The following is a 14,303-nucleotide window of genomic DNA, read 5'->3' as shown; positions in this document are numbered from 1 at the left end:
AATTTTTAGTTTGACCGCAGGTTGTTTTAGTGGCTCATGAAACGTAATCTTCTATTTAGTGCTATTCAAAACAATGTCTAATGCAGTTTTGTCACAAGTATTTTTTCCCGGCATATACGTCACTTAAAATATAATGAATCCAACACAACACCAGAGAGTTAAATTAACACCATCACAGCACAGCTTCAGTTGAAAACACTTAGCGGTTCAAGTTCCAGTCATGTCTTTTGGACCTATAACATTGCATTAAATTGTACACGTGTTCTTATTTTTGTGTCCATTCTACTTAAGTGTAATTTTAAAGCCTGAGTTAGTGAATTAATGATTCATAAGTTGAGCTGATGGGAAATACATTCACATTAAAAGACACCAGTTCAACCGCAATGTTAGAAGTACAGTGTAAAGACAGTATTAATCAAACTGTATGATGAAAATGGAACAAGATGAACATGACAAGACAAACACAGGTGTGTGTGACTTTTTTGAAGCTTTAATATTAAATATTTTTTATAACCTTCCAGATGATGTGAAGCAACGAGGAAGACAGCTGAGTCCTGAGCAAGAGGCCCTGGAGCACATAAAGTCTTGCAGAGACAAACCCTTCCTGCAGGAAATGTTTATTGACTCCTTAAAAGGTTGGTGCTGACACGACTGTCTCTCCATTCAAGTTCCAGGGTTTCTGGAGGTTTTTGATAACTAGCAGGGAGAGTCAGCCACAGTTAAACCATTTTTTCTAATACATGAAGCGATTAGAGACACTGATGTTTGAACAGTGAATGATTTGATAATACTGTTTTCTTTTGAAGATGTTACTCCAGGTCTAGCTTGCAGTTGCAAGACACCTTTGCCTTATTTTCTGCTTCTTCACATCAGAAAACAAAACTTGTGTATTGGCAAAAGGTCAATAATGGAAATGTTCAATTAAGTTAGTGCAATAATAGATCACGATCACTTCAGTGTTTTCCCAAACAGTCTGTCAGTTTGTGCTGGTCATGAGGGGGCGCCATGATCTTCTAATGAACATGCCACATAAACGCAACAAGTCAAAGGTTTGGTTCTGGACTTTTGATGATGTGCCATACCCCTTTTACACGCCTCTTAATTCTTGTCTCACAACACTATCTACTGTCAAATAAAGACAAAATGCCCAAAGAATATGTTTAAAAAAGGATATAAGTATTGAGGCCTTTCAACAATATTTTGATTCTAACTCCTACCAGCTTTTTCCAGAGCTTTCAACCACATCGAACAGTCTTCAGGAGTGAAGGAAGACTGTAAATAGATAAACTGTAAGTGTGTGTTTGCTCAACTGACAAAAACTATGAAATTCTGTCGAAAGCTCTGGAGAAATCTAGAACCTGGACCTTGAGTTACAATTGTTTTTTCCAAACAGCTAAATTTTTGTTGTTGTTTTCTCAGGAGAAGAAAAATTGATTTGTTAATTTTTAATGAATAAATCTTGGATAACAACAGACTGTTATTTTGAAATTAACAGTGAGTCAAAACTTTGATCAGCACTTGGCTGAGGGTAATCAGCCATTTTTATTGTTATTGTTTAGTTTCTATTTATAACAAATAATCTGTTTCCTACAGAGCATGTGGTTTATTTTTGTTTTAGGATGTTCAGGTTTTATATATTTTTGTTTTAGAACAACTGGATGTAACTTTTGGTTTTCTCTTTTATTCTTGTTTTTCTAGGGAGAGGTGTTTTCACCCATGAATCCATTGAACCATCCACCTTCGTTGTTGAATATCGAGGGAACATCTTTACTCACAAAGAGACCCGGACAAAGAAAAGTGGTTATACTTTGAACAATTATTTGTTTGACTTCTCTTGGAATGGAACAAACTGGCGGTGAGTTTACTGCTGATTTTTCAGTTTGGTCATTAAAGGATGGTTCTTGTTTTAAATCATCTGTATTGGCTCATGTTGAAGAGAAAAACTTTAAGAATCCCAGATCATGTCAGATTGTTTTTCACCACCTTCATGATTTTATTTCTCAAAATGTTCAAAATTACCCAAAATTCAACTTTAGTATTAGTTAACTTTTGTAAACTTGGAAAAATTAAACAGAATGTTAAAGGATGTAAAAAAATCTCAAAATGTTTATTTACCAACAAAATTAAGTAGTTTGACTACAACAGGTCTGTTTTCCAGGACAACACCATGAGAATAGTTGTTTAAGTTTCATGAAGAGTATCTTTCTTGCAGCATTGATGCTTCATCAGAGGACGGGAGCCTTGGAAGACTCGTGAATGATGATTACAAAAGTCCCAACTGTGAAATGAGGACTGTTGTTTGTGAGGGGAAGCCACACCTGTGCCTGTTTGCAGTGAAGAAAATATTTCGAGGCGATGAGATAACGTACAACTACGGGGACTCCTCATACCCCTGGCGCTCAACAGTAGGTTTTTTTTCTGCAGTATGTTCTTGATTTTGATTTTGTGTGTCAATATTTTTATACTTTTTGTCCCATCATGTCGCAAATAATTCAAGTACATCCGTTGACATCTATTTCAGACATGCCTACTAATTTTTTACTACTCTGCCTCTTTCTGTTTATGACAAATATATTAGGAAATATTCTATCTTTAACATAGTGTCAACAAAGTAACGATCATTTTTGATTAATCTGGTGATTATTTTCTCAATTAAACAAATGTTCATTTTTGCACAACAGCAGACAAACAAAGAAGTCACAAAAAGCCTAATTAAACAACTGATTGGTGAAGCTGGTTGAAGGTTTAGCAAAACAAAGAGACTTCTGTATGCTTTGTCTGTCAGCCCCCTCGGTGGTCAGAAATTGCTTAGTGCAGGTTTAATGCATTCACTAAAGTGTTAATTATGATGTGTTAAAATAAACCAGCACTGGAGATTTATATATGGATGTGAATTAAGACTACGCTGTAGCTGATGTTTACCTCCTCGAAAATGTATCTGCATTTATGGACGGCAAGAACTGTGATTAGGCATTAGTGAAGATGACATTTAGGGGTTTGAAAAAAGACTTTCCTTTTCAGATTCACATCAAGCAAAGCCATCTCTTCTGCAAAGCTCTTTCTCACAACCACTGCCGCTCTCTGTGAATGAATGTTAACACAGTGACTCCAAAGCAGAAGTCTCCTATTCACTAATGAGACACGGCAAAGGAAAAGTTGTAACTCTATTTCTGTAACTATGTTGTGCCCCACTATTGCTCTCTATCATACAGTGATATGAACACTGCTCCAGACTACCTCAGAACCCAGTGAGAAAACAAGCTTAAAGTTAGAGAGAGTTGGAGAAAAAACTAGTCTGAAAAAAAGTGAGCTAGCTATTTTTTTGGGGCATTTATTGCTGTTAAACGTTGCAGTGAGAGTGAGACAGCAAAGTCAGGGCGAGACAGAGGGGATGACATGCAGCAAAGAGCCGCGGGTTGGATTCCAACCCTGCTGCAGTAGGGACTAAGCTTTCATGGTACGAGCTTACCAGGTAAGCCACTGGGGCGCCCGCACACTGAATGAATCTTGATATTGTATATTGGTGTCAAAAAATTTAAAAGATAGAGTTATAATTTGAATGGCAAACAGGGGGAAGTACTAGATAAGCATTGTTTTGTTGATTGATTTGTTGTTTTTCTTAATTCCAGGTTGTCCCTGATGATGGACCAAGTAACAGTTTTACCGGGATCAACAACCGGCAGTGTCAGAATGTGAAGACCAATCCAGAGTCAGGTTCCTCTAAACGGCGGAGATCTGTGCCTGAACCCATCAACGATGGTGATGAAGATGATGATGATTCATCCAACCAGCAGGAGGATGAGGCTGACTCCAGCTCAGATGTCTCTGCCTCTGATGTGGAGCCCAAAGACCCTTCCTGTACCACGAAGAATTATTGCTACGTCTGCGGGAAAGCTCAGTCTAAAATTTCTCGTCACCTTTTCACCCACAGGAAGGAAGAGGCCGAGATCGCTGAAGTGTTGGCGTTACGTCGAAAATCCAAGGCGCGAAAAAAGCTCCTGCAGAAGTTACGAAACAGAGGAAACTACAAGCATAATCAGGAGGTTTTGAAGACCCAATGTGGGGAACTGAAAGTGAACAGAAGAAAGTCAAACATGCCCCCCACTGCTAAAACATTTGCACCCTGTATATATTGTAAAGGCATGTATGGTCGTAAGGAAATGTGGCGACATATGCGGAGGTGCCCTTCAAAGAAGTTCTCTCCTCCAACAGGCCGCAAGACTAAAATCTTAACTTTGGTTGCTGCTTCAGTGTCTGCAGACCCCCAAGAAATCCCATCAGAGGTGAGGAAGCTGTTAAAAACCCTGAAGAAAGATGAGGTTTCATCTGTAGTTTGGAGTGATTCTTATATTCTGCAGCTGGCACAGTGTTTGTGCCTCATGAATGAAAAGAAAGAAAGAGCCGAAGACATCAAACAGAGGCTGAGGCTAATGGGAAGACTCCTAATAATATTAAGAAAAAAGTCGGTAAGTAGCTTTGAAGATGCTATCAAAACTGAAAACTTCAGCAAAGTTGTTGAAGCTGTCCGAGAGCTCGCTGGTTTCAATGAGGAGACGAAGTCATGTGACAGACCAAGTGTTGTGGTGAGATTGGGAAATTCCCTCAAGAAAATGAGTGACATCAGATACGCCAGGGCTTTGAAAGAGGAAGCCGATAAAGAGACGATACAAGATGCAGAGACTTTTATGAAGTTGTGTGCAGAAGAATGGAGCCACACCCCCTCAACAATATCAAAAATAAACAGCCCGCCGACCGTACCGTTCACACAGGACGTGCAGCTCTTCTACCAGTGCATGGAGAAGACAGCAACATCTGCAGTCAAAAGCCTGACCATGTATGAGAGCGCTCCAGTCTATAATGCACTTCTCAGAGTGACAGTTGCACAGGTATTGATCCTAAACAGAAATGTGTTTGAAGTTTCAAAAGTCACCCTCCAGTCATTCCAGGACAGGGAGGAGACTGAGCTTCATGGAGACGCTGCTGTTTGTCAGTCACAGTTTGAGCAAATTCTGTCCAAGCGCAATGTGAAGATCAATGTTATAACTAAGAGTGGCAGAAAAAATGTTGAGAAAAAAGTTGCTGTTACGTTGACACCTGAGCTGCTCAGCGCAATAACACTGCTTGTGACCAAGAGAAAGGCATGTGGCGTGCATGAACGTAATCCCTTTTTATTTGCAAGACCTGTGGCCATATGTACAAGCTTCTACCAGGGACAGACGTGCATCAGCACCTTTGCAGCTCGGTGTGGAGCAAAGAAACCAGAGAACCTCAGGTCTACTTTTTTTCGAAAGCACATCGCAAGAATTTTCCAGATTCTCAGCTTCACAAATGACGAGCTGGATCAGTTAGCCAGAGTGCTGGGCCGGGACATTCGGACCGACAGGGAGCATTACCAGACGCCAGAGGCAGCACTCGACATCGCAAAAATCTCAGAGCTGCTCTTGGCAATGGAGTATGGATCGCTTGAAAGATTTGAAGGAAAATCGTTTGAGGAAATTGAGATTTCAGGTATGTGATTAGTTCAAAACTTAAAGGTGCCCTGTGGGAGTTTTCTTGTAAACAAACAAAAGTTATGTTTACAGTCAGCTTTACTCACAAAGTTCACTGTGTATCCTTAAGGCCTAGCAAACATGTTCACTGTATTTCCTTCCTCGAAACATTTGCATCACTCAAAACATAAAGGTCTGATACCAATGTCGCCCCCTAAACCCTAGGCCCTGAACCCTCACAGACAACGTCACCTGGTGAGTGATTGAGTGCAAGAGGCTGCAAGGGCCCAAAATGGTATAAAGAGGAATGGGACAGCACTTATATCACGTTACCTTGATGATGCCAAAACATTTGCAATCATTTGTGGGTTTGGGACTTTTGATTGTACATTTTTATTCTCTCCCTGTTTGTAAAAAAAAAAAAAAAAAGTTGGATCAGATCTATTCCAATTTGGATGTATGGAATTCATCATCATGTCGTCATAGGACAAATAAGTGGCTCTGAATCACAGTGAGCTCTGTGTTTATACCGTAAAGTACTGTCTTTTTTCCTGTACTGCTAACATTGGGATTCGTTCCTTTCATGCTTGTTTGTTGCCCGTTCTTCTTCTATCTTATTATTTCTTGAGTTTTATGGCCATTGTTTGCCCTTTTTTTACACTTCTGGGCATCCCCCTGATAACCATGGCAACCCTGTTTTTTTTACATCACAAAGCTCTGAACTTTGGGTAATTCCCTCAGGCAAAGCCTACAGAAATGCCTTCCTAAGGACAGTCACATTAGTGACCAGTGGCTAAAATAATTTCTTTCTGAAATGCATTTCACCGTCTGTTCGGTCCATTTCCACATTCACTGACCATCGGCATTTGCATTTACCAAGCTACAATAGTAGGGTACAATCTCAGAAAAGTCAGCCGATCAGAATAAAGGTTCAGAGACAAACACAAAATGCCCTGTTGCTACTAGAGCTCCAGAGAGAGGCATAAGAGAGGAGATATGAACATATAGTGAGATAGTTTTTGGTTCTTAAAAGCACAAATATATCTTCTTATGGATTAACATTTCAACTGAAACACTCTGAAAGGGTAAAATATGGAGCTTTAGACCATTGGTAAGAATGTTTATTCACGTTCATATGTGCATGCATGAGTCAAAAACTCCACGGGATATCTTTTTAAAGGATGTCAAACCTTTTCATATAAGTGTGTGTTTTGTAGATAAAGGCCTGTACTTAGAGCTAGAGAAAGTTGATTCATAGTTTTTACTGGATTCTAAAAAAAAAAGACCAGCATTAATAAAGTTTTGTTTTGATGAAATTGATGCTTTTGTGATATCAAGATTACTGCATTCCTCTTGTTACAACACACATGTACTTGTCTCACTTTCCTTTGAAGATGAAGTGCAGCCATACGTGGAGCTGAACAATTGTGATGACGCTGATGATCCTGAAGAGGACGATGAAGATGCAGGCGGTTCTCTTCAGCCGAGCGGTATGTAATAAACATATAAACTCTTACTAGCCTTTGATCTGTGTTATATTCGTTTTTAGGCACTGAGGCTTGTAATACACGTCACTGCATTTTCTTTAACTGAAACAAGATTAACCACCAATAAATCGGAATCAAAAGCAGAATAATTATATATTTACAAAGATTGTATTTAGAGGTATGTTAATGGACAAACAAGGAATAGATTTGCTCATCTATGCCCAATCCAGGCCTGCTCTACAAAATTAACACAAAGAATTGCATTTGTCAAGAAATTGGAAGGTGACAGAAATGCTTGAGATGTTTAGTTGATTCCTTTGTAAAAGAGAAATTGATAACGTGTGTTGAACAAGGAACAACATAGATAATCATAATTATATGCAAATTATGTAGAGCCACATTAAGTTACTTACTTTCTATAATTATTGGTGGCTGTGATGTGGGTGTCTGGCAACTTGTCTTGTGTTTTGTTTTGCTTCTATTCACGAATATAACAAATGCCCATTGATGTATCTTTAAATGAGTCGAGATCAGTTCAATTTAAAAGCGCTATAATTTATATTTTTATCATAATAATGGATCAAATAGCAAAGTGAAAACAATGAGACGGTGTGAGAGGCATCATTCATAGCGACGAACCTATAGAGAGTTATCACCTGAATCATCTGCTTTACTGAGCTTTGTAGAGAGTTTCAGCTCATTGTTTAGGTTTCTAGCTGCGTTGATCTGTGAATATTGACCAAGAAAAGTGTTGATACTCTTCTCACATACTTGTCTGTCTCTTCTTGGTCTGTTGTCCTCAGAAGGCTCATTTTCATCAACTAAAAAACGAGTTTCTTCGTCGAGAAAACGAGGCAGAGGCAGGAGGAAGAAGAGTGAAAGTGAGGAGTCTGAGCTGAATAAAGAGAAAAGTGATGAGGACAACACAGAGAACAATATCAAAACACCTGAGGAAACACCATCTCGTGGATTTAGTGATAATGATGATGATCAGGACATGAATGTGGACTTTGATATGGACATAGACTCTGATGAGGATGTCAGAAATGGGGAAAATGATGGAGATGGTGACTCAAGTGCATCAGCGGCGATGCCTGTGAGGACAGATGTCAATAAAACCACGAAGCAGGATCATAAGAAGCAAACCACTGACACTGACTGTGAAGACACCATGGACATTGATGCAGAGAAGCATGTGGAGAAAAAAGATAAAGAGAAAGGTGAGTAACAAACTGACTGGATGGATGTGGATAGCAGAAGCTTCTCTGCCACCTTAAATCTGGTGGCGCTACAGGAAAAGTCAGGGCATCACAAAAGTCCATTAGGATATATTATAATGAAAAATAAATGTCTAATTTTGTGCCAATCCTTCTAGTAGATGTCAGGCTATTCAATAAACAAGTTTAAACTTAACCTGTTTATAACGCTGGAGAAAAAGTTCAGCAGAGTCACCAGAATTTATTCTCATGGGACCTTGAAAATCTGAAGTAGAATTCATAAGGAGGCACTAGAGGAAAAGTTGGTATGGTTCATCCTCTGTGGTCCACGAACGTCTGTGCAAAATTTCAATGCAGCCCATCCAATGTCAGTGCTAATATTTTAACAAATTATAACAAAAACATGTTTTCACGTGATTTATAGAAAAGAAGAACAGATTATTAGCTGCAGTGACTGGAATGAAAGAAGTGAAGATAGTGATCCCAAAACTCAGCATGGTAAGTATCCAGTCCCTGATGTTTTATCTCATATAATAATTAAAAAACTGGGTCAAAGTATGAATTAAAGTTTTCATTATATTCATGGTTCTTCCATTGACTGTAAATCTGTTTTCTATTGTCCAACAGTTGACACAATCGTGTTTATTTCTAGTTATAGATGGAAATGACGATGGACACAAAACAGACTTACGACGTTAAAATCAAATCACAGCAGTACAGTTTTCTCAGGTGACTTTTTTGGTTTATGGTTTTTTTTTTCTTGTGTTTTTTTTTTTTTTTTTTTTTTCTCCTACTAGAATTTGCAGACTCCAGTTCATATTTCCCAGTTATCATCTCTTTGTAATAAGTGGCCGGTGAGGGATCAACCCGACCAAGACGGCAGCAACCAGAGCGAAACATCTTCTAGATCCACAGATGCCAAAAACAAGGTAGGAAAATGAACTTCTCCTGACAAGTGGATAAAGTATTTGGCTTCATAAAATTTATATAAATTGAAAAGAAAAATGTAATTTGGCACTGTAAAGTAATTTAAGGGAAAGTGTGCACCTTTATTAATAAAGTGTGAGGAATAAAAACAAAAATAAAAAGCATAGAATCTTTAAAAAAAGGTTCTCCCTTTTAGTATTTTGTAGTAACTTAATGCAGTTGTATTTCAAATGTCATATACTAAACATTTAGTTTGTTTGTATGCATATATAATATTGAAATCTGTATCTATTCTCTTCCCTGTCAGGCCGTTCACATGACATGCTCCCACTGCAACAAGAGCATGATGATGGGACAGACTGCGTACCAGAAGAAGGGATTCACTGATGTCTTCTGCTCCAAAAACTGCCTGTTTGAAATGTTCCCCATCAACAAACCAAACACCAAGACCTGCCATTACTGTCACAAGTCAGTCTGAGAAAAACGTCACCTCTCAAAGAGCCAGACCAGTATTCTTGCATGAAGTAGACTTTGTAGCCTTTGTAGTATAAAAGGTTTTAGTGTGTTTTTCCTAGCTTTCAGTCAGCCACTGGTTCCCAGTTATTTCATTATGGTATGGTATGCAAGCATTATATTCACTTGCACAAATAACTTATCGTTTCTTACATTTCAAGTTTCTAAAAGTTGATTTTCATAACATTCTTAATGAGTTGAAATGGTGGCTGCATGGAAAGCAATAGAAAGACAGTGAGCTGAAAGAAGCTATAAAGCTCCGCACAGCTAAGGTGAACTTCAGAGACAGCTGATAATTCTCTGTGAGTTCATTGCTACATGTGACCTCCTATCACATTACACAGCCATTTGAACCATAGTCATTAGTGTAGGTTCAAATAAATAACAAAGATGAATATACTGGTGAAAAAACGCCCTGATTATCTAATCATATTGTTCTGTGTAAAACGTTAAAAAACGTATTAAAGGTTGATGTATCAAACTCTTTATCTTCTCCCCTCCTCTGGGTTAGGGCGATAACGCAGCCTCTGGACCTCATCATGGCTGTAGTGGACATTAAAGGAACTATGAAGGACTTCTGCAGTTTGACCTGTGTGTCCTCCTTCAAGACCAACAGTGTGCCCACCCAACCACCACAGTCACTCTGCAGCATGTGCAACAAATCCTGCACTGTAAGTAAAAACAAATCTCAATTTCTTCTGCCTCAAAACAAAAAAAAAGTTAGTAAAAGTTGTACTCACTGCTCCTTTATCATTATCTACCACAGACCACATGTGAGTTGACCCTGCAAGAAGGTGTCCACAAGTTTTGCAGCGACTCATGCTTGGAAGGATTCTGCAGGGACAACATGCCCACCTGTGACAACTGCAGCTCCCTCTGCCACAACCAGCCGCTCATGCTGGAGCTCGAGGAGGAAACGAAAGCCATCTGCAGTGAGAAATGTCTGCAAGAATTCAAAGAGGTGCAGAAATATCACAATCACAAAGCACAAAAATACTCACAACTAAAACTGTGCAAAGTGCAGGTCCAGAATCATCATATTGTGGCCGAATCTAGAGCAAATCATGTTATATATACATATATACATGCTGTTTGCATAAATCGGTATGGTTACTGGCTTGGTAGCTGTAGAGAAAATATGCTTATTGTTGAAATAGACAGAGCATATCAAATTAATATTTTGAACATTTTGGTGACATATTTAGTTTTGTTACACTTTAGTTTATTGATATGAAAAAGAGGAAAACATAAAAAGGTAGATTGCATATTAAAAGATAATATGTAAAAAATAATAATGATCTCAATGACAAAATGGGAATCAGGTACAATATGCTAGAATGATAAAGCTGCCGTTATCTGTATTTCTGTTATTGTCAACAGATTCCACAAAAAAAGGAAAACCAACATGGCGTGGCCTTCAGCCAGCCAGAAGTGGGTCAGCGTGTTTTTTAGCTCATTCAAACAGGAGGAGTTACTGAGGCAGGATTATGTCGTGCATTTGTTTGGGACTATTTTCAGCCACACATTAATGCACATTTGACTATTTATGGTACCAAGGACCAGTCACTGTTCATTTGTGTGTCTATTCGTGCAATTATGGTACAGGCACTGAGAACAGCCAAAAAAGTCAATGAGTACTCACTTAAGAAAAAAAAATGTTGTCACATACTTACTGAACACTAGGCAAGACCAATTAATCTTAAATTACATATGACATACTATAAATATCTTGATGAAAATTCTGTAGGATATTGTAAAGGTGTAGGTAAAGTCACCTGAAATGTCAGTATGCATTGTCATAAAAAAATTTACTTTACCGATATAAAATTAATTCTAAAGTTTAATTTTTTAACAGATTTGTCATATGTCAAAATTTGTTGCCGTTTGTTTTTGTGTTGCGCTTTTTGGCTGCTCGCAGCACCTGTACCGTAATTGCAGGAGTAGAGGAGTAAAAGACTGCAGTACTGTCTGTGTATTAGACTCGGCGTTGTGGTGGTGTTTACAGTCTGAACAGCGAAAAGTCGCTGGTTTCTCTTCATTTTCACCGTGGGGAAATGAGGTGTTCGGTACCCGGGTGTGGAAATGTCCGCACGTCAAGACTGTCCACCCCGCAAAAATTTCACGTTTTCCCGTCCAATCCGGTTCTGTGTTGTGAGTGGCTGGAGGCCATCAAGAACAGTCGTTTCGACCCAAAAGTTACAACCGTACTGATGACCAGGATTCACGGCCTGCGTGTGTGCAGTGACCACTTCAGGCATCAGGACTACATCGGCGGGCAGAGAAATTATTACGCAGCGTTAAAGCGGGGTGCCGTCCCGTCGTTGTTCCCATGGACCGAGCCAGAGTCAGAAACCGTACCGACAACGTCTCTGTCCCAGCAACAGGTAACGGTCAGTTGGCTCTGAGAGAAGTGCAGCGGGATAATGTAAATATATTGGGAATAATATAAAGGCTTATTACACAAAAATATTTTACCATGGCCGGATTAACCTGTGAGTAGCCCCCAACCAGAAATCAACCAGTACTGACATCATTAATTGATTAATTAATAGTCGGTTCACAGAAAATTAATTGGCATAGGTTTTGAGTAATGGTACCACTTTACACTAAATCTATCAGTCTCACCAGTGTCAGTTATGGCTCATTGCAATCAAACACCCAGATTACGGCATCATCACAGTGGAAGAGGTAACGTGTACAGTTGTCATTTCACTGTCAGCGACTACCTATCGAAGGAACCCTAATACAATAAAAAAACTCAAACCTGAGGCATTGCCAGTTGCTACAGCTGATCACTCTCCTTTTCATTCGTGGGGACCCTCTCGACTGTGCTCAATAAAATACAAAATTAAGTCACTAACAAAAAACAGTGCACACATTTCTTTCAATATGATGTTGATATTGATAAGATACTGTAATGACCTGGAGCCAAAATTGGATTATTTGTGAAATGGCTGTTGGTAATGTACAAGTAAACCCGCAAAACAGGTGGAATGAACCTCTAAATATATATCCATGTCCACGATTATGTTTAATACAAGGCCTCTGTAGCTTATGTACATTGAATTATATTGTAGCTCTGTGTTAAGATTGTAGATTCACACAAAAATGTTTTAATTTCAGGGTACAGAAATGTTTCCTCGAGCATGTGCTGCCACAGAAACATCCCCTGAGATGAAAAAAATGGATGCTATTATTAGTCTGTGGAGCTGCTTCAAAATAAACTACACAGGCTCTGTTCAGTGTGATGAAAGAGCATGTCATCCAGTGCAGCGGTGTTGTTCAAAAATGGAGATCTTTGACACAAAGAAATAAGATGTATTAGGCTTTGACTACACAGGGTTGTTTGAAGAATAAATTCAACCTTGGTTTTGCTTGTTTAATGCAATTAGAAATATAAAAATATATATTACATCCTCACCCTTATTAAAAGTTCTAGTGCTGCAACTGACAACTAACAACCATTTTCATATAATCTCGCAGCTATTTCTACAAGAAAACTGTCAGAAACTGCCAGAGAATAATTAAAAAATTAAAATCTTTAACGATAGAAAGCAAAGAGTAGGAGTAAATCCTCACATTTCAGAAGCTGTAACAGGAAAATATTTTTTCTCTCATCACTAAATAATTACTAGAAAATAATCTCACAGAATTTTTAACACTATATATTATTTAGGACATGAAATAACCAGAACACCACCAGCTTCCTCGTCATTGAAGAATAAACAACATTAAATTTGGCTTTTTGATAAGACATGGGTAAAATAGGCTGACCCGCAGTGTATGGACAAACATATCCAAACCCACTGGTATTGATCTGCTTTATACAACAGCCTCACTTCCCAACAGATTTTGGAGCCTTGCTGCAGGGATTTCATCCTATTCAGCCACATGAGCATTAACGAGGTCAGTCGTTGATGTTGGGCGATTTCAGATGACATCCCAGTTCATCCCAAAGATGTTGGTTGGTGCTCTGTGGCCAGTCAAGTTCTTCCACACCAGACTGGGAAAACCATTTCTTTATGAATCTCTCTACTGTTGCCCAAACCTGGCCACCGATATCCTTTTAAAATACCCTTGTTTGCTGAAGCATGGAGATTTCCCTTAGGGGGAATAAGGGGTTTAGCTCAAAGCATTAAAAACAGCTCCAGCAATGCAGTGTGGTGAATCCATTCAATGCTGCAGCATCAACTCTGGTGGTGACGTTACAGGAACTGTGCAAACCACGTTTAAATCTGTGTCTAACATCAGTATTCGAGCATCGTATCCAGCTTTCACTCAGGAAGAGGCTGAGACGTCTGCTTGCTGATTAATTTCTTGTTTTGTTTTTCCGCAGAAAATCAAAACACCGCACCAGTGCACTATGTGCCACACTAATCGACCAATGTCAGATATGGTTGACTACGAAAGCAGCAAGGGCGTGGTGGAGCTCTTCTGCACTCGCACCTGTGTGACGTCATACAAGCTACGGCCTGCTATCATATACAAGCTTCAAGGTAAAGGAAAATAAGTTTGTCAGAACAGATTTTTTTTTTTTTGTAATATCTGACCTATCTGAAATGCCTTAAAATAGATAATGTGCAGTCTGACACAGATTGCGACCTCTTTATTAGACTCATCTTGCAGTGTGAGTGAGACTGTAGTTATCACACAGGCTGTCGGTACCTTTA

At 38.9% G+C, this 14,303-nt stretch overlaps 1 protein-coding gene across 1 annotated transcript in view; it reads left to right on the top strand.

The window, feature by feature from the left end:
• The first annotated feature begins 383 nt into the window (after window positions 1-383).
• The window catches only part of LOC111645592 (uncharacterized), a 34,620-nt gene continuing 20,700 nt past the window's right edge, over window positions 384-14,303 (top strand). Inside the window, exons 1-13 of the mRNA XM_087170614.1 lie at window positions 384-399; window positions 522-635; window positions 1,699-1,855; window positions 2,213-2,405; window positions 3,630-5,508; window positions 6,884-6,979; window positions 7,780-8,196; window positions 8,618-8,691; window positions 8,991-9,122; window positions 9,428-9,588; window positions 10,145-10,304; window positions 10,400-10,594; window positions 13,970-14,129. Coding sequence (XP_087026740.1) covers window positions 384-399; window positions 522-635; window positions 1,699-1,855; window positions 2,213-2,405; window positions 3,630-5,508; window positions 6,884-6,979; window positions 7,780-8,196; window positions 8,618-8,691; window positions 8,991-9,122; window positions 9,428-9,588; window positions 10,145-10,304; window positions 10,400-10,594; window positions 13,970-14,129 — 3,754 coding nt within the window. The remainder of the gene's footprint in view (window positions 400-521; window positions 636-1,698; window positions 1,856-2,212; window positions 2,406-3,629; window positions 5,509-6,883; window positions 6,980-7,779; window positions 8,197-8,617; window positions 8,692-8,990; window positions 9,123-9,427; window positions 9,589-10,144; window positions 10,305-10,399; window positions 10,595-13,969; window positions 14,130-14,303) is intronic.

Source organism: Seriola lalandi, unplaced genomic scaffold (assembly GCF_002814215.2).
Source record: "Seriola lalandi dorsalis isolate HSWRI2012SDOR001 ecotype SW California unplaced genomic scaffold, Sedor1 jcf7180002054954, whole genome shotgun sequence".
Lineage (NCBI taxonomy): Eukaryota > Metazoa > Chordata > Actinopteri > Carangiformes > Carangidae > Seriola > Seriola lalandi.
Note: the sequence above shows the minus strand (reverse complement) of the source record. Positions and strands in the feature narration are given on the sequence as shown.